The sequence below is a fragment of the Pinus tabuliformis genome, chromosome J (genome assembly GCF_031772625.1).
Source record: "Pinus tabuliformis cultivar Carrire ecotype Pingquan chromosome J, CPIR1, whole genome shotgun sequence".
In the NCBI taxonomy this organism is placed as follows: Eukaryota; Viridiplantae; Streptophyta; class Pinopsida; order Pinales; family Pinaceae; genus Pinus; species Pinus tabuliformis.
Genome location: NC_142295.1, coordinates 733,788,953 through 733,813,514, shown reverse-complemented (window position 1 = coordinate 733,813,514; position 24,562 = coordinate 733,788,953). Strand labels below are relative to the sequence as shown.

General features: G+C 39.1%; 1 protein-coding gene across 6 annotated transcripts in view; it reads right to left on the bottom strand.

Annotated features, from left to right (window-relative positions):
* Positions 1-6,128: 6,128 nt before the first annotated feature.
* The window catches only part of LOC149228817 (zinc knuckle (CCHC-type) family protein), a 271,885-nt gene continuing 253,451 nt past the window's right edge, over positions 6,129-24,562 (bottom strand). For 3 of the 6 annotated variants that reach the window (XR_016247899.1, XR_016247896.1, XR_016247898.1), the window contains 5 exons: positions 9,684-9,776; positions 9,326-9,428; positions 8,098-8,414; positions 7,866-8,002; positions 6,946-6,981 (listed from right to left, as the gene is read on the bottom strand). Coding sequence is in view for 2 of the 6 variants with exons in the window: in XM_089378381.1 (XP_089234507.1) it covers positions 7,925-8,002; positions 8,098-8,414; positions 9,326-9,428; positions 9,684-9,776 (591 nt within the window). In the remaining 4 variants the exon portion in view is untranslated. Of the gene's footprint in view, positions 6,982-7,657; positions 8,003-8,097; positions 8,415-9,325; positions 9,429-9,683; positions 9,777-24,562 lie in introns of all 6 variants that reach the window. The other 3 variants (XR_016247897.1, XM_089378381.1, XM_089378382.1) reach the window with 3 other exon arrangements.

The following is a 24,562-nucleotide window of genomic DNA, read 5'->3' as shown; positions in this document are numbered from 1 at the left end:
CTTGAGAGGACACTACATGTTGCATTGACCAAGCTCACCACACCTGAAGCATTTGACCTTTGACATGTCCTCATCTTTCTTCTTTGTCCCCCCTGCCCCTAATTGGGACCCTTTGATGCTAAGGCCACACTTTCATCCTCCTTCACCACCTTCGATCCACTGCTAATGCTGTGAATGATGGAGCTCTTTAATAAAGCTTGCCTCAACTCCTCCTGCTGCAAGTTTGACCACATCCTGTCCCATTCTAATAGCTTGTCTCTACCCAATATGCTTTGGAAAGATACTTTCCACTCCTCAAAGGCACTATTTAGTGCCAACGTCACTAGCTCTGTCGGTTGAGGCGTTGACCCAAAAACTGCAAGCTGGTCTCAGACCTCTTGAATCCTGGGGAGGAAGGGATCTATGCCTTCCCCTTTCTGCATCCTGATGCATCTCAGCTTGTCCTCCCAGAACATCTTCCCCTGCTCGGAAGTGCCCTAATATAGCATGGCGAGAGCATCCTAGATCTCTTTGGCAGTATCCTTGCTAGCTATGTGTGAGACTATATGGTCCCAGACTCCATCCAGGTTCAACCGCTTCGCCTTTTCCATTTCCTTCTCATATTCCTTCAGCTGATCTGCATCTTAGGGAACTGCCACAACATTGTCTATGTAGTGCTTCAAACCATATTCATCCAACAGGAAGGACATACAGGCCTTCTAGATGACATAGTTGGAGGAACCCTCCAACCTATTCTGATCTCTCAGCCTAGTTGTGGCCATCTTTGATCAAGTCGAAAAATCCCTCTTTCCTTGTGCTCGGTTGCTACTCTTCTATATGAAATCCCTTTTGGAATGTGTTGTTATGAAACCAGCTCAAGAAAAGATAGAAAAGATAGATCAACGCCTTAAAATTCAGCCTCTTCGAGGGGGCAACCTCCTTTACATTACATAAATGAACAATTCTTCGATGATACAAATGAAAAGACCTCATTTCTATATATAGGAGTCTAAGGGGTCATAACATAATCAGAGCCGACATAACAATAATAATGTAAGGGCACAATAATAACAATAGTGGGCTTCTACGGGGCACAATAGTAACAATATGGGCACTACATGGGTACATCAATATAATAAGTGGGTTATATTAATAACAATAAGGGGTTACACTAGTAGTATAGGGGCCTAACATGCCCCTCTCCTTCAAAAAGCGTTGTCCTCAACGCTTGAGTAGTTCTTGATGCTTCTGTATAAAATCCTTGTCCTCCCATGTGGAATATTCAGCTGGTAAGTTCTTCCACTTGATGAGATACTCTGAAATTGATCGATTTCGTAGCTGTTGGGTTCTTGTTTCTGTGACTGCTCCAGGTTCGAATATGATTTTTCCTTCCTCTTCAATTTCTGGCAATATTGTTTGAATTGGGATCTTTTGCAACTTTTGAATAAGTGGCCATACTTCTTCATCCTTCTTCCATTCATCCCTTGCTTCGTTTATCCAATCTGGTTGGATAATATAAATAGCACAAAACAATGCTTCCACATCCTCATCCTTGAAGAGTCTTCCCATTCGGTAAGGTCGCCATTTTTTAAGTGCATGTAGTATTGCCAACATTTCCTTCTCATAAATAGCTTGCTTGAGATGTAGCAGTAAAAGTACCCAGTCACCTACATCAAAACAATTTTCACTACGATATTTATCTACCTGTTGTTTCGTTTGATTTTGCACCGAAGTGGCATTATCCTTTAAAAGTTGGAGAACTTGTTGTTGATGCTCGATGTGATCTTTCACTACTTGAACCTTTTTCTTCTTGATATGTCCTTCTATCTCTAGAGTTTGAGGAGTGGTAATTTCTTCCAATCCTTTACAAGATATGGTCGGATTCATTTCTTGATGCTCGATGTGATCTTTCACTTCTTGAACATTTTTCTTCTTGATATGTCCTTCTATCTTGATAGTTTGAGGAGTGGTGATTTCGAACAATGAATTACAAGATATGGTTGGATTCATTTCTTCTTTCTCGATGTGATCTTTCACTTCTTGCACATTTTTCTTCTTGATATGTCCTTCTATCTTGAGAGTTTGAGGAGTGGTAATTCTTGCCAATGCTTTACAAGATATGGTCTGATTAATTTCTTCTTTCTCTGGGGTGGGGTCCTGGCGTATATCTTCTTCTTTTGATGTTTCTTGATCCTTTTCTTCCTCCTCTTCATATTCTATGTAAAATAATTTTTTCTCATCACACTTATGACCTTTAGTGCATTTGCTATCACAATTGTAACAAAGCCCTTTTTCTCTTTTTTTTTCCAATTGTTGTGGTGTAACCCTTGTAGGTTGTGGAAGGCTAAGAGAAACAACACTTCCATCTTTATAGTTGTGAGGAGTACGCTTCCTGGTTTCCATAATTTTTCTTTCCACTATGTCACAAAGCCCTTTTACTCTTTCCAATTGTTGTGGTGTTTCTCTAAAGAAGGTGTTGCTCTTTGTATCCTCATAATGTGCTATCATTTCCTCCATGAAAATTGACCACGTAACAAGTTGTTTACGAGAACGAAGCCCTTCGTACCATAAAAATTGATCTGGTTCTAAATATGAAGATGCAATACATACCTTTTGTAACAGTTGTACACCATGTAGATCAAAATATTGCTCCATCTAAAGTATCCAATTTACCGGATCCTTGCCATCAAACTTCCTCATCTTGTTTTTTCTTGATTTTAGGAGCTCGACCTTGAAATCACTGTAACTCTGAACTTTCAGATCTTTAAGTTCTGAAATTGTATCTTGTAGTAGCCCTCTGTATCCTCTTTACAATGCCACCAGTCTGATCCAAATTGGATTCTCTAAGAAAGAGTTATGCACAATCTCCCAAGATGACCTGATTATAGACTAGTTCAGTAGAGCGAACTTGTATGAAGTGCCACGTGTCACTGTTTGGACCTTTGACTCTGAAAAATATATACAAAAAAACTACAATCCGTCCTCTTTCTGTACCTTCTTATGAAATTTCAATCCGATGCTCAGAAAGAAAGTTATGACGATTTTCCCCAAGTCACCTGTTTTGAATGTAATTCAAGAGTCTGCAAAAAGACCAACTTCCTCAGATCATATCTCCGCAAATATAGCGCGAAAAGCTCTGAAATTCGGACCCAAGGTTCAGCGCGATTTCTTCTCAAATGGGTTTTTTTTTGCAACTTCTGAAACTTCGCAGAAAAAAAGTTATAGCGAAAATGCCACGATGACCTGTTTGGAGCAGCGAAACCCTAGAATCCAAAGCTCTGATACCAAATGTTATGAAACCAGCTCAAAAAAATATAGAAAAGATAGATCAACGCCTTAGAATTCAGCCTCTTCGAAGGGGCAACCTCCTTTACATTACATAAATGAACAATTCTTCGATGATACAAATGAAAAGACCTTCTTTCTATATATAGGAGTCTAAGGGGTCATAACATAATCAGAGCCGACATAACAATAATAATGTAAGGGCACAATAATAACAATAGTGGGCTTCTATGGGGCACAATAGTAACAATATGGGCACTACATGGGTACATCAATATAATAAGTGGGTTATACTAATAACAATAAGGGGTTACACTAGTAGTATAGGGGCCTAACATGCGTGGTCCTGCAAGTTGCTACTGCCAATCTGCTTGGAAAAATCAAACTTCTGAGACTCGAAGTTCCTTGAGAGAAATTTTCCCTCTATTGTGTGCGCTTTTCTCTTCCACCTGAAGTTGATTATGCTACTGCAAACTACTACAAAACCCTCTGCGTCCAACCAAGGAATCTTCTCAACAAAAATCTTAGTTGTTGTTGCTCCCTCTAACTGTTGGAATCACAATCCTGGGAAATTCGACGTTTTTGCAACCCTACAACTGAAAATCAATTCTTTTGCCCCAACAATTCAACCTACCTGTCTGAGCACTACGTTGCCTCTAGGAATTTCGGCCTGTTACTCCTAAAAAACGAAATTCCCTTCTTCGCTTCTGAGCTTCCCAGTTGATCACTCAGGCTCTGATACCATGTGAAAAGTCTACAAACCGGAACCTTATTGCAACAACTGGTATTATTTCTTCTAACTGATAAATTAATTATTCAGTTTATTGCTACAACAATCGAAATAAACACACTGCAACCTTCACAAATAAAAACTGCGAAAATAAATAGCGCTAGAACTAAGAAATACTAAAACAGACACAAAAATTAACATCGTTGTTTTTGTACAAAAGTCCCCGGAAAAACCCAATGCAAAAAAACCAGTACATCAGATGAGGTTTTTATTTTATTATGTAGCAGTGAAAATCTGAGTACAACCTAGATGCCTGAAACTGGCAATCCACAACAAGAAAATATGGGCAAAAATTATTGAATGGAATTACCCTTCCTCCATAAGAAATCCTGGCACAACCTGCTTTCAGAAACCTCGGCCCCCTGGACCCTTTGCATCAGTCTCTGCGCTGCTCTGCGCAATCTCTATGACGTCAAGCCTCCAACCAGTCTTTGATGAAGTCATTTTGCCTGTCTCTGCTAATGAAATCATCTCTCTGGTGCTCTGGAACCTCTACCTGACGTCTGGAACTAAGAACGAATTTTTCCTCAGCTAAATTGAACTACTAATCTAAAACAATTTCACAGTCATTTTCATTGCCTCACTGGGAATAACTCAGCCCTATTGCTGCTACCTCTCCAGATCTGGAAAAAATCCTCCGAACTCACTGTCCCCGCCCCTCACTCACTGCTTCGATCTCTGGCTCTCGGTAGCTGACTGCTGCTACTCTAAAAACCGATCTACCAAGGAAATTGATTTTCTAGTGCATCAACTTCCTCTTATAATCCACTGTTGGAGCACCAACGACAAAGATTAAAACTTAATTGATGACTATGATCATCTTGGAATCGATTCGTGTGAGTTACTAGATGATTCTCACCTTGACTTAATTAACACTGATTAATTAACCAATTTTCTTAAGTTTAGACTTAGAAAACATTAAAAAATTGGCTAATAATCTAATTAAGTCACTTTTAGGTGGGATTTCCATAAACGATTTTTAGGCCTTGGAGATCTCATGCATTCTAGCCTCTCTACCAAATTTCATGGCTAAAGCACATCCGATGCTATAAAAACTAACACACCGCACAATTTGCTTTGTTAGTTTAGGTTTATTGAATTAATTAGTTAGATATGAAAAAGTTTATGCTTTGTTTTGTAAGTTAAACCTAAAATTTGCTATTGTAGAATAATGTATTTTTTGCTTATTTTGTGTGAAGAATCCTTGGCGTTAGAACTCATTTCAATCTTTCCCATTTTAGATTTTGCTAATCTATCAAAAGCACAAGTTATAGGGTTTCTTCTTCTACTCTCTCTTCGACCCTGATTTGTTTTCTTATTATATCTTACTAGTGTAAAACATTGTTTCTTGTTGTTTGTAATTAGCATACTTATCTGCTAATCATATACATTGTACAAAAAGTCATGTTAACACTCTCTCAGTACATATAGATGGTTGGAGTGATGTTTTACCTCATCTCCTCCTCTATTACATGTTGGGGCGACACATCCAATATTAGTCCTAATAGTTCTCATGATTCTAATATTGTTATTCCTCTCCAAAACGCATATGCCAAACCTCCTCTTAAACATGTTTATCCACATTACTGAAATTTTGAGGTCAAAAGTTGGACTAAAAACATTGTACTATCAACATCATCTTTAAAATAACCAAAAAGATTCAAGATGATAATGTCAACTGTAAGGGGAAATAATTTCGGGGAGAAGAGGAAAAAAATGCTTCTGTTAATCTATTTTTCCACTTATCTCCATATAGGATTTACTCAAACTTCAAGTGTAGGCACTCTTTGGATGTGGAATCAAAGAGTAGGCCTACAGGCCTACATGGATATCAGTGGAAAACTCAATTAAAAAAATATTTTTGCACTTTCTTCTTGAAACTATTTTCCCTTACAGTAGGCATCATCATCTTGAATTCCACATCCAACAAGTGCCTACAGTTAAATTCAAGTAAGTTTATACAAATATAAATACAAAATATGATCAAAAGAATTTAAAAAAAAAACAGTTGCAAATTCATGACTCTTGTTTTATTATTTTACTTTTTTTCCATTACAAGATCCATTTTACACCTCAAAATATGATTAATGCCTGCCACTGATGTTGCTACTGTTGTTGCTGTTGTTATTAATGTTGCTCATAATGTCAATCTTTCTCATAAGAATCAACCTGATGGTTATATGTATGAAGCTATTCATGGTGTCGATGTTATTGATCCTTGGCCTCCTCAAAATCAACTCCCAGACTACTAGTAAATTATAAAAAATATATTGTTATATGTGAATTTGTCAAGCAAATTCTTGTAAGTCATAAAAAATCTACTGTTACATGTCATTGGACACTTGGACATTCTCACATAGTCCGAAGATATCTACATGCTGAATTACAGTAGAGACTTCATAGCACAGGTTGTACATATCTGCAGTGGAAGCAATTAGTCTGGTGAACAGTAATCTTCTTACATAGCCACTGTAGCATATCTATTTTCAGCGATGGAAGCATGCACATAAGTGGCTTATCCACATTGATTGGTATATCAATATGTGTCAATCATATTGAAGCACATTTGGCAACATAAGCACTTGTTATCTCCTTGATTTCCAGTAGTGTAGGCATGTAATGAGCCTTGAACACAATGGGGTCAGAATTAGAGATGTACATGGCAGCATTGTTGTAGCAAACATCCAAGTTCGGGTATATGTATGTTGAATTTCAGTAGTTTGGACACTAAATCAGCAACATAGGCAAGAGGAAGATGTGAGTGAAGAATTCTACCATCCATCGCTTGTGCAATTATAGGTCACAATTTTTTCGGTTGTACCAGTTTTTCGACAAATGCTGCAGGTATATCAACTTTTGCCAGTTGCATCCTTCAAAGATGGACACTAGTGTCTCCAATGACCCTTTTGATGACTTAATTTTTACTCCTGCATTAAAAATACCATAGCAAGCAATATAAGTCAGCAACATTTCAATAAAGATTGTCTTGCTTCCATACCAAAGTTAATAGAAAATATCATCGACAGACCTAGTCCAGATGAGAATTCACTTTCATGTACATTCAGTTCACTCGTATATATTTTCTCCTCTTGTACATGATTTTTTTTTAATATATATTCATATAAAAGCCTTATTTAAAAACGCACTTTATAGTATTTTGTCATAAATCTGGACAATGCTAACACAATTAATCTAGAGTTCAAAAATATCCAAGAGTAATGTGCTATAGAATTGTAAGTAAATTAGCACATTCTTATCATAATTCAAGTTATGCTGATTTTTTTCCTTTGCACCGGAAAGGCTCAGGGCTTAAATATAAACACCATGCTTATTAAACACCCACGTTCTCCCATGGCTCAAGAATCTCCACCAGCCGCATACCAGTATTTTATCTCACCATACTCATTAATATCGTTAAGTGTTCATATGCAATTGTTCTTCTAGTTGTCCTGGAATCTATGTTCAGTTAATCTAAAATTTAACCATTGGATTGCCATTTTGCATTAGATCTTCCAAAGTCTACAAATTCGAAAGTCTACAAATTGCATCATTTATCCTAAGGATGTAGTTCATAAATCTCTAATTAGAAGACATTTTATATACCTGGTCTTTCTTATCCTTCATTTTGCTTTTATAAAATTCGTGCCATTTGCTTCTTTTTTAAAAGTCTCCAGTTTATCCCATTTCTTAACGTCGATTGGGAGTTCGGCCAAAACTATTGGAAACTAGTTTAAAATAAAACGCTATAATGCTCTTACAAAATCTCCACTAACTGTACAAAGAACAAAGCATAGCCTACTAGTTCCCTTACTGGTTTGACTATCCCTTTTGGTGCTTACTGTCACATTCTAAAGGCAGGCTATGCTTGAACTAGCTTTGTGGATCACTGAAGAAAGATTTCTGTATTTCAGATATCTCCTGGCTTGCAGCCACTGTCCTTTTTGCTCTCTGCAGATGAATTTCAAGTTAGCAATGACATAATGCAAGAACGATATTATGAAACAAACACTGCCATTGCTCGTGCGATGTGTAAGAACATTTACATTACTCTCAAAGCTTGTTGAAGTTGGAATCCTGGGCCTTTTTTCCTTTCGCTGACCACTGTAATTTTTGGTTAGGTTATTCTGGGGACATGTCCTACTATTGTGACCAGCTTCTCCGCAAATTCCACAACTATTTCGTTTACTGTAAGTTTTACGCTTGATGTTCTCTTTGTTTTGTCGACAAGTTTGACGGTTATGACCAGTTTTTCCACATATCCTGCAGGTATACCAACTCTTGCCAATTACATCCTTCAAAGATGGACAATAATGTCTCCGATGGCCTTCTTGACCACAGTTTGTACAATGAATTTTAACTCCTGCATTGGAAATGCAATGGTAAGCAACATAAGTCAGAAATATTTTAAAAGAGAATACCTTGCTTCCATATCAAATTAAATATATAATGCCATCTATGGAGATAGTCCAGATAAAAACGCACTTTCTTGTAATTGTGCTTCATTTGTACATGTTTTTCTGCTGTCCATAAGGTTTTATGTGTCATATAAGCAGTATTTAAAAAATAAGAAGAAAGTATGCACTTTTATAATCAGTGTATTTGTTCAAGTCCTTTGTTATAAAGCTGGACTTTGCTAACACAAATAACCTAGAGTTCAAGCATAATATTCACAAGCAATATATTATGTTTTTGCAGGTAATGAACATATTTTACTATAATTCAAGTTGTACTGTATTTCTCCTTCACAGCGAGGTTCAAGGATTGAACATAAATGCCATGGCTATTAAGCACCTACATCCTCAACATAGCTTGGAAGTCCACACCGGCTTGGTATCATGCTCGTTAGTACTATTGAGTGTAAATATACAAATTTCTTCTAGTTGTCCTGGAATTTAACCTATGGATTGGCAATCTGCATTGGATTTCCCCCATTCTCCACAAATTGCATCATTTATCCTAAGGATATAGTTCATACATCTCTAATTAGAAAAGAATTTTGATTTTATGCATCTTGTTTTTTATCTTTCATTTTGTTATTTTGAAATTCTTGGTGTGTGCTTAAAATTTTCGAGATATCTCCAGGTTAGCCCATTTTCTTGTGTTAATTGGGAGTTTGCCCAAAATCAATGTACACTAATTTGAAAGAAATGCCACTGCTCTTACAAAATCTCCACAAAATGTACAAAGAGCACATCCGAAAAATTAGGAAATACAGCACAGCCTACTAGTTCCCTTACTGATGTGATTCTCCCTATAGGTGCTTACTCTCACCTCTCATAGAAAGGCTACGCTTGAGCCGGTTTTCTGGATTACTGAAGAAGACTTTCAGTGTTTCAGATATATGCTGCCTTGCAGCAGCTGTTCTCTTTGCTCTCTGCAGATGTATTTCAGGTCAGCAATGACATGATGAATGAAGCATATTTTGGATAAATATTATCAAACAACAATTTATCAAATCTTGGCACCAGTTGCCATTTTGCTATTCATAGTTATAATTATTCCAAGAATGAAACCAAAATAGATTCCACAAACCAAAGAAAAAGAGAACCAGAACTCTTATCGTGTAATAACAAAAATTCCTTTGTGAGACCTTGGTTCACATGAATCTCAAAGAAGGTTTTCAAGATACCTTCATAGCTTCTACTCTTTGAGCATGGAGAATAGGATCACTGTGAACTTTCTTCATTCTTTTGCTGAAAATTCCCGTTACTGCATTTAGATTCTACAAATGTCCATCCCAATTGATGCAATCAAAGCAAAAAGAAAAACTATCAGCACCACAAATTCATCTATGGGAAACAAAATAAGAAATCCACTTCATAAAATAAAGGCAGAAATATTAAAATTTTACAAAAGAATTTGATATGTACAATGTAATATAGCAACGCATCTTCATCTCATCTCCTAGCAAGATTGAAAGCACAAATATAATTTTAACCAATAAAAGAGTAGGAAAATAAAGGATAAGAAAAAAGAATTAATATATATTATAAGGTGAATAAAGGATAAGAAATAATAGATAATGCTTGCAATTCATTTGTCTGTAACAAGTACACCATAGAATGTCATATTTATACTGAAAACAACAAATTGATGGCACTGGAGGAGGTTGAGAAAGGTTTTCTCTGACTCAATGAAAGAAAGAAAATAGCACCTCTTATAACTTTGTTGAGAATATGTTGATCAGTCTAAGGTAAACAATTGATGCTCTTTGATTTGGGAATAACTGCATCTCCAAACAGGTCTATTGACATGGGTACCTTTCCAAACATACTGGTTTGATGTTTTCGTTAATGATTCAACTCCACAGGGAAATGGTTCTGGGATCTCAAAGGTTCTACGTAATTTATCAACCAGCATTTATAGCATGAGGAGAAGCAATAGACCATAGTTGCTCACCAATATGGATAATGACAGAGGGAAGAATAAATATATGTACCCTATTCCCACCTACTCGAGAACAAAATTTGTAAGGCTGTTTAGATTGAAATCCATCATATGAGAACCCCAATTACTTTGATTATAATCTTGTAAACCTCTACATATCAATTTAAGCCCTGTAGATTGAATTTGTATACATATCAAATTGTTATATTGTCCCCAGTTAGCTTCAATGACAGTGGTCTCAAAAATTTCTTTCAAGCTGGCTTAAAGTTTGTTCACAGCTCATGGTTAAGGAAGAACATCATACTCCTAATGACCAATACATTTACAAACTTTACTAATTGGAGGTAGGATACTGAGAAACATTTTAGTCCTTATTCTTAGTTGCCAGTTTATTATCGACTGAGATGCAAATACTATTGTTATAAATAATCATATTATTATTATATAATTATAAAGTAATATATATATATATATATATATATATATATATATATATAGATATATATATGCTTGATATTTTAGCCAAATCTTTGGTAACTATAGTTATATAGGGTAGTGCTCCATCTACCACCTACAAGATAAGGGTATGAGGAAGAAACTGTCCACTTTCCTCCAATAGGATGGCAATATGTGGCTATGTGCTTACCTCTTAGTATCAATCCAACAGTGGTAGGACCTATCAAGTGACAATTAAAATATAGTTGGATTTCTTTGCATTCCACACTCCTATCCACCAATGTTATTGCTAAACACGGGTGTAAGTTAAGATTCAGTTAGTCCTTGAAAGTCTAAAAGACATTATAGCAGATCCCAAACTACTAGACAGCATATCAGAGGCACTGATCAGCCTCCTTGGAGAAACATGAGAGCCACATACTACATATTTCTTAGTCAATAGTACGCTAATCCTTCTCACTTCCTTTGAAGTACCCTTCTCTTGCCTCAGGGAGAAATGCTACTACATTTTCATCCAAGATTCTGTACTACAGGTTCATGATATAAACACTTCATCCACTACAACCTTTGATGGGTTTATTGGGAAGGTCATGAATGACAACCAGTACCACTCACAGCTGTAGGTTTTCATTAGTTGATAGCCAATTATTGTGTTGCATTTCATACAGGCAGTCATGTGATGTCATCTGCCCATCTAATGCTAAATTCTATACACAGCAACTGAAACTCACTCAACATTATCATAATCTCTTTTCATTTCCACTAATTTTCCAGAATGTCACCAAATAGTTTTGAATTAGTCTAGGTATGAATGATATTCTCTGCATTTTTATTCTTCCTACTACATCCACTCGTCTTGAAAATATATCATATTAAAATTCTAACTCGAATTAAGATACAACCAAGGGAAATGGTATCTGCTACTAGAATGTAAGTTATTGGTTTTTCAGATACATTATCTGACACCCGTGTCTCATCAACTAACATTGATATGAATAATATTTTCTGCATTTTATTTCCCTTTCTTACTGAAAATGGCTCATATCAAGATACAGCCAAAGCAAACTATATCTGTTATGCCAGACCCTTGCACTCTTTCACATAGAACAGACAGTACATCTATTCTACATTGATTTTGTACCATCAGATGTGTTCTAGCCACGAAATTTGGTGGAGAGGCTAGAATACATGTATTTTCCAAAACCCAAAAATCGTTTCTGAAAATTCCACCTGGAGACGACTTAATTAAAATAATTAATCTTTTTTTAATAGTGCCTAAGTCTAAACTTATGAAAATTGATAAATTAAAAGGTATTAATTAAGTCATGGTGAGAATCTTCTAGAAGAAAACATGGATCGAGTTCTTGTTAATCTTAGCCATCAATTATGTTTCAATCTTGGTCGTTGATGTCTCAACGAGAGATTATAAGAAGAAATTCGATGGGGGTTGGAGAACACACTTGGGGCCACCAAAAATTTGATTTTGCTAGAAAATTGATTTCCACAGTAGCAGTTGTAACTTGCCGGAGGTGATCCAGTAAAGTCAAAGCAGTGAGAGAGGCACAGGGATAGTAAGACCGGAAGGAAGTTTCTCTAGTCCGGTGAGTGCATAGAAGAGAGGCAGTGAGTGCCACAGAGAGGCAGCGTAGAGCTTCAAAGGGAGATCCATATTTTGTTGAGGAGAAGTCGAAATTCAGTGTTAGAAGCCGAAGTGGGAGCCCAAAGGCCAGGAGGATCGATTTTCCATATAGCAACTGATCAGTTAGCGAGAGAGACGCCGGTCCGAGTTGTGGGACACAAATCTGCATAGGCTGACGCAGAGGCAGCAAGGGGCAACTCATCTTGAGCCAAGGTTAGTGCCAGATCACTAGTGGGAGTGAGATTTTTCTCACAAGATCTCCTGTCAATTATTTCTCTGTATAGAAAGCTAGATTTGAGCTTCCATAGATTTGTACTCAGATTTACTACTACATAATAATAAAACCCTCAGTTGCTGCACCGGTTTTCCCAAGTTGGGTTTTTCTAGGGACATTGGTCCAAAAATAACAGTGTTATTTGTGTGTGTGATTCTATTCTTCAGCATTATTTTTCTTCCACTATATTGTATTTGTGAAGGCTGCAGTGTATTCGTTTCGATATTTACTGTAGCATGCAGTAAATAATTTGTTCAAGTTATTTAACAAATAGAAGAAACTTAATCAGTTGTTGCATAAGGATTTATGGTTTCTGAATTTTCACATGGTTTCGAAGCACAGATAGAAGTCAAAGAGCTCAGTAGCAGCAGAGGAGAAGGAGGCTCGAATTTTTGCGTAGGCAGCAGTTCGAAACCCCCGAGAGGCAGCAGAGTCCTTGGGCCAAGAAAGTCAGTTTCTGAAGAAGATCTATTTCTCTGAGGGAGTTGCAGAGAATAAGATTTTCCAGATCATAGGTTACTAGAGGCAGAGGGAGACGCAGTATTTTTTCCCATGCAAAGCAGATCTTTAGCTAAGATGGACTTATATTGCAGTATTTTTCTAGTGCAAAAGAGCGTCAGAAGGAAGGAAGAGAACACACTGAAGGAAGTCTTTTCTCAGAGGACTTCTAGCCCAGAAGTTCAAATTTTCCTAGCAGAGCAGCAGTAGTTGTGAGCAAATTTTCCCACTCCAGCAGGGAGTGTGAAAATCTAGTCAACAACTGCGCAAAGGAGAAGAGGAGGAATTCAACATTTTTGCAGAGATGGCATCATCAGGGCTGAGAGATCAAGATCAATTAGACGAAGCCTCCAATTACGTGATCTGGAAGGCAAGAATTTCTTGACTTCTAGATGAGTACAATCTCAAATCTTATATCAATGGCATGGTAGTTGTACCCGCAGATGAAAATCTTCTTAAGGCCTACAAGAAGGAGATGGTGAAGGTAAAGAGGTTGATTCTCGATGGGTTCGATATCACGTGGTGTCTCACAAAGCTGGCAAGGATACTGCCCGACAGATGTGGGAAGCACTTGCTACGCTATACTAGGGATCTTCCAAGCAATGGAAGATGTATCTTGAGGAGAAGCTGAGATGCACAAGGATGCAAAAAGGGGAGTGTATAGACCGCTTCCTTACTAGGCTTCAAGATATCCTAGACCAGTTGTCTGCAGTGTGAAAATTCCTACGCTCAAGGAACCCTTACTATAGCAAAACTGGATTTACAGAAACTACTTGATTTTAATATACATTATCAAGTCATTTTATGAAAAACACTGAAGTAAATTACTTCTACAGCCTAAACCAATTTAATTTGATTACATGAAACAAGAAACTGAGCAAAGAACAAGATACATAGGACACTGTTATTTTTGGACAAAATAGTCCCCGGAAAAACCCAATGCAGGAAAACCGGTGCAGCAGCTCTGAGGGTTTTATATTATTAAGCAGCAGTTCTGAATACAATGATGGATGCCCTCCCGACAATCTAGTGATAGAGAAAAATATAATGGTGGAAAATTGAGTGAGATTACCTCAGTTCACCCGGCAGTTTTCGGCAGCAGAACTGGCTAACCCCTGCTATCTCTGTGTTGGCGCTGCGTAGGCCCTGCGTCAACCTTACAGGCTCTGCGTCAACCCTGTGTTGTCTCTTCTGCCTCCTAGAACTTCTGTGTCAACCTCTCTCGGCTATTATGCCAGCTTCCCGACAGTTCCGGATTTCTGCGAGAGGGCAGCTTCTCCTCTGCGCTGGCTCTCCCTGGTTCAGCATCAAGCCTGCGTGGGCCTAGACTAGCCCAGCGTCAGTCCCTCTAGGTGTTGTGTTGCCTCCACTAGTGGATCTCCGCCTCTCTGCCTAGTATTCTCGAACTATCCCTACCCCTCTACTGCTGAATGATCACTCAGTTCGAAGTTCTCAGCTTCCTAGCCCCAGAAGTCGAACTCCATATCAATTCATTCTCTCTGTGTGTCTTTTTAAATGAACCCCAAGTCTCCTTATATTTTTCTCGTTGAGACTTCAACGGCCGAGATTAAGTCTCTAACCAACGGCTAAGATTAAAACTTGACTTGATTCACTTTCTAGAACATTCTCACCCATATTTGATTAATACCCATTAATACTTTAATTTTCCTAGGTTTAGACTTAGGAACCCCATTAAAAATATTAATTATTTTAATAAAATACAATCTGGGTGGAATTTCACCAATCGGTTTTTGGGTTCTCTAGAACTCATGTGCCTTAGCCTCTCCACCAATTTTCATGGCTAGAGCACATCCGACACTACCAAAAACTAACACTCCTTCTTAGCGAGGAATGTGCTCTAGCAACAATGTCCACTGCATGTTGCTCTGTTTCTGAAGCATCTCCTTTCCACACTGTTTCTGCCACCAACACTGTGCTATTGCGGCTACTGTACTGCTGCCCATGACACTGTCACTGCCACTGCTGCATTTGTACTACAACTCCCTCTGCATCTGCTGCTGACACTACCACTGCTAACTCTACACTGCGTCATTTTCCAATTGTTGCTGCTTCGCAACGGAAAAGCATCCAAAATTTCTGAACTAACTGTGTTCAACATAATACCATGTGAATGTTGGAATTTGACTGCTACTAGTCTCTGACCCTCTGAATCTTCTGCACTGCTGCCAACCTTGCTCTGCGTTGATCAATCTCTGGTCTCAGGCTACTGCATCTGTCTCTCCAACCAACCCACTGCATCATCTAACACTAAGTCCATCTCGAGACTGTTGAATCTCGGGCTCCCATAGCAAGGAATTGATCCAAGAGGTGGAATCCTCAAGGATCCTGCCCACATGTAGTCCTCCCGACTACAGTTCTATATTGCCCCATTTCCCTCCTGGAGATGCGAGGGCACTCATGGCAAACTCATCTTTGTCAATTTTTGTTGGAGCAGCCTTAGGATCATGTTTGTCATCCTTATCCTTTTGCTCCAAAGGACACTAGGATGCAAAGTGGCCCACCTTGTCACATCTAAAACATTTCACCTTCGAAATGTCCTTCTTCCGCTTCTGTTTATGCTATCCCTTTGATGCTAGAGATGCGTTCTCCTCCTCCTCCTTGGTCTTCGTGCCACTCCCACTGTTGCCATTGAAATTAACCTTAACCAGATCCCTCCTTAATTCTTACTGTTGAAGAGTTGCCCACATCTCCTCCCATGAAGGTAGTCTTTCCCTGCCCAATATACTTTGGACGAAGACTTTCCATTCATCCGAGACTCCATTCAGGGTCGTCCTTACCATCGCAGTAGACTGAGTAGACCCCACTGCAGCAAGCTGGTCTCTGGTGTCTTGAAGACGTTGAAGATAGGAGTTAACCCCTTCTCCCTTCTGCATCAATGTCCACTGCAACTTTTGTTCTAAGTACATCTTCCGTTGTTCGAAAGAACCTTCATACAGTGAAGACAAAGCTTCCCACATTTCTCGGGTTGTATCTTTGCCCTGCAAGTGTGAGACCACATGATCTCGAACTCCATTGAGTATGAACCTCTTCGCCTTTCCCTACTGTTAGACACATACATGGCGAAGGCAAAATATGAATGATAAAAATTGAGTTGCCTCTATTATTCACAATGATACATATATATAGTACAATGGTGTGACCCTTGGATTCATATTCCAAGTGGTCTCTTGGACTCTAATGGATGTTCACATTCCACACCAACCCATAGAGGATTAGGTGTCCAACATTCCTCCCCTTAATCCGAAGGGTTATGTATGAGTCCAAAGAGGAGTGTTGTAATACAAAATGTGCAAAAACATGCATGGCAGCACTAGGTTGATTGTGCTCTCTGAAATGTTGGTATAAGGGGGTGGTTTAAGGATGACCACCAACACTGGAACGCTTAGTGTAGTTCCCGAAACTCTTCCAAAGCTGGCAAGAAGATGAAGTCTTCTGCTAGAGGAAGTGTCCCTAATGATTTGGAGAGGGAGACCTTCAACCTAAAACAGGGAGGTCTACAACCTACGGTGGTTTAAGGATGACCACCAACTCTGGAATGCTTAATGCAATTCCTGGAACTCTTCCAAAATTGGCAAGAAGTTGAAGTCTTCTGCTAGAGGAAGTGTCCCCAATTCTTTGAAGGGAGGTCACAACCCCGCATAGATGGTTTAAGGTTGACCACCAACCGAAGGCATGCTCAGTGGCAACTTTGTCTCTGGCTACAACTCTGAATCTGGTATGGCAGGTTGTGGCTCAAGCTCGCTTGATGTGGCTTTGAAACTTGAAGATGACCACTTCCCCCCTTGTCAGCTATAAGGTGAGAAGATGAAGAGGTCTCAACTGCAAGACTTTTCAATATTCGAGAACAAACCCTGTTGTATGAGAGAAATATCTTCTTGGCTGTTGAAGCCCATTGCCAAGAAGCGATCCATCCAAGTCTCAAAATGAATCTTTGTTCTTGCAAGAGGCGTGTTTTTTAAGCATTTGTGTGAAGAATGAGTATGCTACCACAATGCTTGCACGAATGAAGATCAAAATAGTGATCTTTCATATGGCCAACTCGGTCACAATGTTGGCATTTAACATTTGGTTGTTGTTGTCGTGGAAGAGGAACATAATATGAAACAGTTGGAGGTGAACTATCATGAAGAAATCCAACATTCTGAAACTGGATGGGCTCTGAGTAATCTGGAATATGAAAGGAAACCTCTTTATAATATCCAAGACCTGTTTTGTGCTTATTGTTGATGAGTTCTTCCCGAGGTCTAATGATGGGCTTGGGAAGTGCAAACTGAACTTCTACATCTGCACGCAAATATGCTTTGGAACTAGGCACTAAATCAACCTCAAATTCATATTCTTGTTGCTAATGGGAGTCTGTCTCAATCTTGAACAAAAGATTGTTTTGAACAGAAAACAGTTTAGAATGACAACTTTTTTGTTGAAGCACGTCTTGTTGGAACTGTGATTCAAGTTGTAGAAACTCTATATTTTCATGTGCATTTTGTAGACATGTTTGAATGTCTGAAAGAGAGGCTTTGCTGATTTGGATTGTGTCATCAACAATGGATTGCATCAGAGTTTTCAAGAACTCTAATACTTCACCAATTAGATGTTGAAGAAAGTGTAACTAGGTTCAGTTTTCATAAAGACATGATCTTTATATTAGATGTAATAAAAGGAAATAAATTATTTTTGTAATCTTGCTCCATGGGTTTCATGAGCAAGAAGTGTCTCTAGGTAAAAGACTTCTTCTTGATGTCTTTAGGATTTATTTAAATATGTAAATATGTATAGAAACTCTTCATGAGTTCATGTAAATATGTACAAGTCTTCAAAGTTGTGTAACAGCCCTCCAAGACCAAGATCAATGCCACAAAATCTAGCCTACCGAAGTCTGCAAGCAAAACAACAAGGGATCTTCAAGTCGGCTAGAAAATGAATTAAATAAATAAATATATATCATGTCGGCTTGAAGAAAAGGTCACGTCGGTTCAGAAGTTCATGTCGGCTCATATAAACGCTCACCACTATAAATACCCATGAAGGGTCAGCGCTAAAAGACACAACAAAAATTTGGATGCCTCTGAGATTTCGTATGGAGGAGCAGAGCCACGGGTAGGGTTTGGCTGCAACTTGTTTGGGGTTTAGGTGCAATCAAGACCTCGGATAAATGGAGCAGAATGATCTCAGGTAATAGACGCATAAGTGATGTGAGGTTTGGACATTCTCAGCATTTCTATGAATGGAATCTCGGCATTACAGTGGTAAACTAACCTCGCATGGCCAGGAGCAGTCTTAACATCAGATCTCGATGGTTCTCCTGTAGCAGTCTAGGCACATTGGACACCAATGATAGATCTCTCACTTGGCAGTCTAATGATGAAGATGATCCAAGTGATGTGTCTATTGCAGCCTTGGCATAATGAAAACAGTGCTCAGGATTACACGAAGTGACAAGGGTTACATTCTTGGCATCTCTGTCCTAGTATATGGATCTGTCTGTATTGCAAAAAGCAAAATGTAATGCTCTTGGTCTTGATGTTATCATGATGATGAAATAAATCTCTGTAAGGACAGTGGTGCTCGATATACTTGTGAAAGGCAATATATAGTCGCAATGATATCACAGTACTTAGATCTCTCACTCGGCAGTCTAATGATGAAGATGATCCAAGTGATGTCTCTATTGCAGCCTTGGCATAATGAAAACAATGCTCAGGATTACATGAAGTGACAAGGGTTACATTCTTGGCATCTCTGTCCTAGTATATGGATCTGTGTGTATTGCAACAAGCAAAATGTAATGCTCTTGGTCTTGATGTTATCATGATGATGAAATAAATCTCTTTAAGGACAGTGGTGCTCGATATACTTGTGAAAGGCAATATATAGTCACAATGATATCACAGTACTTAGACCCGCCCTCTAGTGATCTCAATGTGAACATATATCTCAGATGCAGTCCCAAATATGCAATAATAAAAGAAACAGCGATCACCACAGTAAAGAGGGTCAGTCTCAACAAAGGTAAGAGACAAGGATCATGATCTTACAGTGCAGTAAAGTGCAGTCAAGATCTCAAGGAAGGTGCAGAAGATCATATCAGCCTCAAGGTGCAGTCATGGTGCATGATGCTCTCAACAACCTTGCAGCAGTGAAGTTCTTGGAGGTGCAATAGTGATGACCTCAGAGGTGCAGCAAGATGATGATCTCAGCAGTGTTCAAGCAAGAGGATTGATGTCTTGGTCTTAGAGAGGCAGAATGTGTCAAGGGTCATGGTCTTGGTATTCATCAAGGGAATCTCTATAAGAAGAATTTATGCATGGGTTTTTCTCTCCAAGAGGGAGAGGTTTTGGCCCTGGCAGAAAGCCAAACATTTGTGTTCTTGTCTCTTTTGTTTTTGATAGCAGTTTGATGAAGGAAACACACATACTCATAATGAATGAAACATTAAGCTAATATAAATTGTGTAAATGCCTCACAAATTGTTATCATGTTAAAGAAGAATCACCTTAATATGACAGCCCTAGATTCTTCAACAGTAGAGCCATTTTCACTTACAACAAAAGAGTACTAAAGCAACTCTGCGTTTTTTGTAAGCTAGAGAAAAAATGGAAATTAATAGAGTGGCTTGGATAAAGGTCTCTAAACTGTTAAAATCTGCAGCGATGAGGTGATGTCTCTAGCCCCAACTTCACACGTTCAAGCATTCACACTAACACTGCTATGTCAATGAATACTATAAGCAACAATACTTAACTATCAAATCACTGTATTTCTTATGCCACCTTATGCCACATTTTCCAAGCATAAAAAAGGATTACATAAGGAGTAACGCTTTGAAATCTTAGAATCACAGAGGCATTTTTTTTTAGCTAGACTTGCTCTGCTATCAATCACTTAGCCAGGAAATTTTAGTAATCCTTTATGCAACCACCAATACTCTTTGAGATAACTTAAATTTTAGTATGTTGTAGTTGAGCGAGGTATTCTTCCTCGACCTCAATTATATGCAATCGACTATTCTACTACAACAAGATTTTAGTAATAAATTCCTCAATGACACAATGATGGTAGCACAGTTTTCCCTTGACAATACAAAAGTAGCATCATGATTTCAAGGAAGTGACTGACGCTTGTGGACGAGAATGTAAGCTAAACAAGTTTCAAAATAATAAAAAAGGCCCACAAGGACATAAACAATGAGAGCTCACAACGATTTCTGGAGAATGTGTGTAGAGTGAAGCAAGTGGATGTACAGAAAGCACCTAAGTTTTGTTAGCTGTAGAGCAATATTCCCAGCGAGAAGAGGAGGAGCAGAACAATCGAAAACCTGCATTATTTAATGGCCTTGCTTTCACCTAATTCAGAGGTAGACGCCTCAGAGAAGTTCGACAAGCAAGCCCTTCTCCAATTCCATGAGTTAGCTCGTCAACAAGTCGGGAATGTACCGGAAGGCATGTTTCAAGCACGCTTGTCCTTCACAAACCCCATTGGCAGCAGCAAAGGAGCTTCTTCGGTTCTGGTGGAAAGATTAAAACCCATTTCTTTAACTGAGTTGCAGGTTGGCCGAGTCCACTGCGGCCAGGTGCTCTACGGTACTCTCTGCACCGAGGCCTTTTAATTCGTTGTCTCAATGGTTGACGCTAGTTCTTCCAATACAAAGCCTTTTTATTCAACACTACTACACCAACGCACGAACTGATGCAAACTCACACTTTTCAAATACAACACAGAGGAGGCATATATATAGTGGTTTCAAAACATATATTAGACTACTTTCAAACTAATGTAACACAGTCACTGGAATCAATAGCGCAAGCTCCAAACTCATGCAACAATGCTTTAAAATTTTGCCTTCAACACATAAAGATGATATTAACTAGCCCACCATCATATATAAGCCAATGCATATATGAAGTTTGAATACATCTACTCACGGTCTTCAATGGAAAGATTGTTTCAAAAAACACAGAGTGGCATGAATGTCAAGATATCTCCGGACAGTAATTTTCCAGCAGCGCTAGTCTAATTCAATCCTTTCCAAAATTCCGGGAGAGCTGGCATTGATAATAGCAGATATAAAAGATAATTTTGAGGGATACGATGTTCTGAGGAAACCATATGTCATTGATGGCCATGCCGATGACTCGAGTGGTGGATGCAAGGTATCCATAATTGAAACTTCTGTCAAGAATAGCAAAATGCCTGCAACTCCTAATCCAATTAGACTGCAGTTAGGGTTTCCTAGGCACGCCAATATGGATAACTATTGGAATGGTCCCTATTTTTCTGGATAGGAGCGTTATGGAGTAACGCACTATGACAGTCAGACAACGAATGTTGCAGTGGCAATAACGCTGACAATGAAGAAAACACTAGCAGTTCAACACAAAATATTTAGGCTCTGATTGCATATCTGAATGGAAGAACCGACAGACAGCGAATTAACGGAGCGTTATGGGCAGTGAGCAGAAATGACATAACTAAAAACAGTGGCTCATATTTGGGTAGGAAATTCAGCTGGAATGTAGCTTAGAAGTGTAGGACTGAAATGCACAAGAAAGACCACAAATTAGTGGCAGATTTGAGTAGGGCCAGAATTGGCCGGCTCTGATACCATGTTAAACATATACATGGCAAAGGCAGAATATGAATGATAAACATTTAGTTTCCTCTATTATTCACAATGATACATATATATAGTACATTGGTGTGACCCTTGGATTCATATTCCAAGTGGTCTCTTGGACTCTGATGGTTGTTCACAGTCCACACCAACCCATAGAGGATTAGGAGTCGAACCCCCGCTTGGCTTTGTACTTCTTCTTCTGATCATTGTCTGCGAGAACAACCAGGACACTCTTGACGTAAGCTTCGAGATCGTACTCCTCTAGAACAGCTAATATTTTAGTCTTCCATATGACATATTTGGAAGCTCCTTCCAACCTGTCTTGATCTCTAAGCCCATGTGATGCCATCTCACCCAACTGTCGAATTGACTCCTCTAGTCACTACTCAGCACTGATCTGCTGCCCGGTAAATGAAAAATTCGAACTTTTGGCGAGAAAAGTCCTCTGAAGAGAAAATTCCCCTGCTATGTGTCTTTGCTCTTTTGCGACGGATTTCTGTCCCGGCAGAAACTACGTCCTTCAAGCACTGCACTGAGGCTCTGCGTCACTCCCTCTGCCTCTGCAAGGTCACGAACCGGAAATCGTACCTCTTTGTCGACTCTCTCAGAGAGAGATATCCTCAGAATCTCTGTTTTCCCAGCAAGGACTGTGCAATCCCTTCAAGGGGATTCAAATTGCTGCTAAATGCAACTATTGGCCTCTTTGCTCAGTGCTGGATCTGCTCTTCCTGTTTCAAAATCAGTGCTCTGATACCATGTGAAAATTCCTACACTCAAGGAACCCCTACTGTAGCAAAACTGAATTTACTTCTCCTACTTGATTTTAATATACATTATCAAGTTATTTTCTAAAAAATACTAGAGTAAATTACTTCTGCAACCTACACCAATTTAATTTGATTACATGAAACAAGAAACTCAACAAAGAACAAAATACATTGGACACTGTTATTTTTGGACAAAATAGTCCCCGCAAAAACCCAATGCAGGAAAACCAGTGCAGCAGCTCTGAGGGTTTTATATTATTAAGCAGTAGTTCTGAATACAATGATGGATGCCCTCCCGACAATCTAGTGACAAAGAAAAATATAATGGCGGAAAATTGACTGAGATTACCTCACTTCACCCAACAGTTTTCAGTTGATCCGGCAGCAGAACTGGCTAACCCCAGCTATCTCTACGTTGGCCCTACGTCAGCCTTGTAGGCTCTGTGTCAACCTTGCGCTGTCTATTTTGCCTCCTGGAGCTTCTGTGTCAATCTCCTGGTTATTCTGGCAGTTTCGGATTTCTGCGTGAGGGCAACTTCTCGTGTGCATTGGCTCTCCCTGGTTCAGCATCAAGCCTGCGTGGGCCCAGACTGGTCAAGCATCATTCCCTCTAGGTGTTGCGCTACCTCCACTAGTAGCTCCTCGCCTCTTTGCCCAGTATTCCCGAACTATCCCTACCCCTCTGTTGCAGAATGATCACTCAGTTCGAATTTCTCAGCTTCCTAGCCCCAAAAATCGAACTCTAGATCAATTCGTTCTCTCCGTGTGTCTTTTTAAATGAACCCCAAGCCTCCTTATTATACTTTTCTCATTGAGACTTCAACGACCGAGATTAAGTCTCTAATCAATGGCTAAGATTAAAACTTGACTTGATCCGCTTTCTAGAACATTCTCACCCATATTTTGATTAATACCCATTAATACTTTAATTTTCCTAAGTTTAGACTTAGGAACCCCATTAAAAATATTAATTATTTTAATCAAATACAATCCGAGTGGAATTTCACCAAATGGTTTCTGTGTAATGTTCCTAAGTAGGAATATGAATGATATTTTAAACAAATAAACAATGCAGCAGCATAAAATTAAAAACATGCATTATACATCCATAAAACACTATAAATCCGGAATCGTTGAGGACAAGTTGGACCAAACCCAGGTGATGGAATAGCTGAGCTAAAGGCTGCCTAGTTGCTGCACCACTCTGCACTGCATTGTCCCAGTAAAACTATTGCCTTATTGAACTTCGACCTGTTGGAATGTGTCCAAAAACCACCCAGAAAATTATATCCTTTCAGCCTTAGACTCCTTGGACAAAACCTAGAAAAACCCAGAAGGGAATTTCTCTGGTTTTGACTTTGGATTTTCAGCCTCCTTGGAGCCTCTCGCCTGTTGCTACTGCCAAATTCAACTTGCACGAAATAGCTTTCAAATCCCTCTGAAAACACCCCTAGAACATTGGGTTCACCTGTATTGACTAACTCCTTGCTCCCCGGATGACCCTTGGCCCAGATGACTGCTCTCCCAAGCACCACGAGTTTGCTGCCAGAGGCCTCTGCGCAATACCTCTGTCCAAAACTTCGACTGACTGTTGCACTGGTCTAGCTGGCTGCTACTCTAGCGAAAATGCCTTTTCTATGCTGCCTCCTCAACTCCCAGCTCTCCCAGCAAGTTGTGAATCCCCTTGTTGATCTATTCCCGACTCTCCCAGCAAGTTGTGAACCCCACTTGCTGATTTCCAACTCCTCCTGCGTGTTTTCTGGCTGCCCAGGAATACACAGTTTCCTCTCTGTGCTGATGGTTGAAGTGTGTGACTGTATCGGACTAACTGAAACTCCTGTGGAACGGCCTC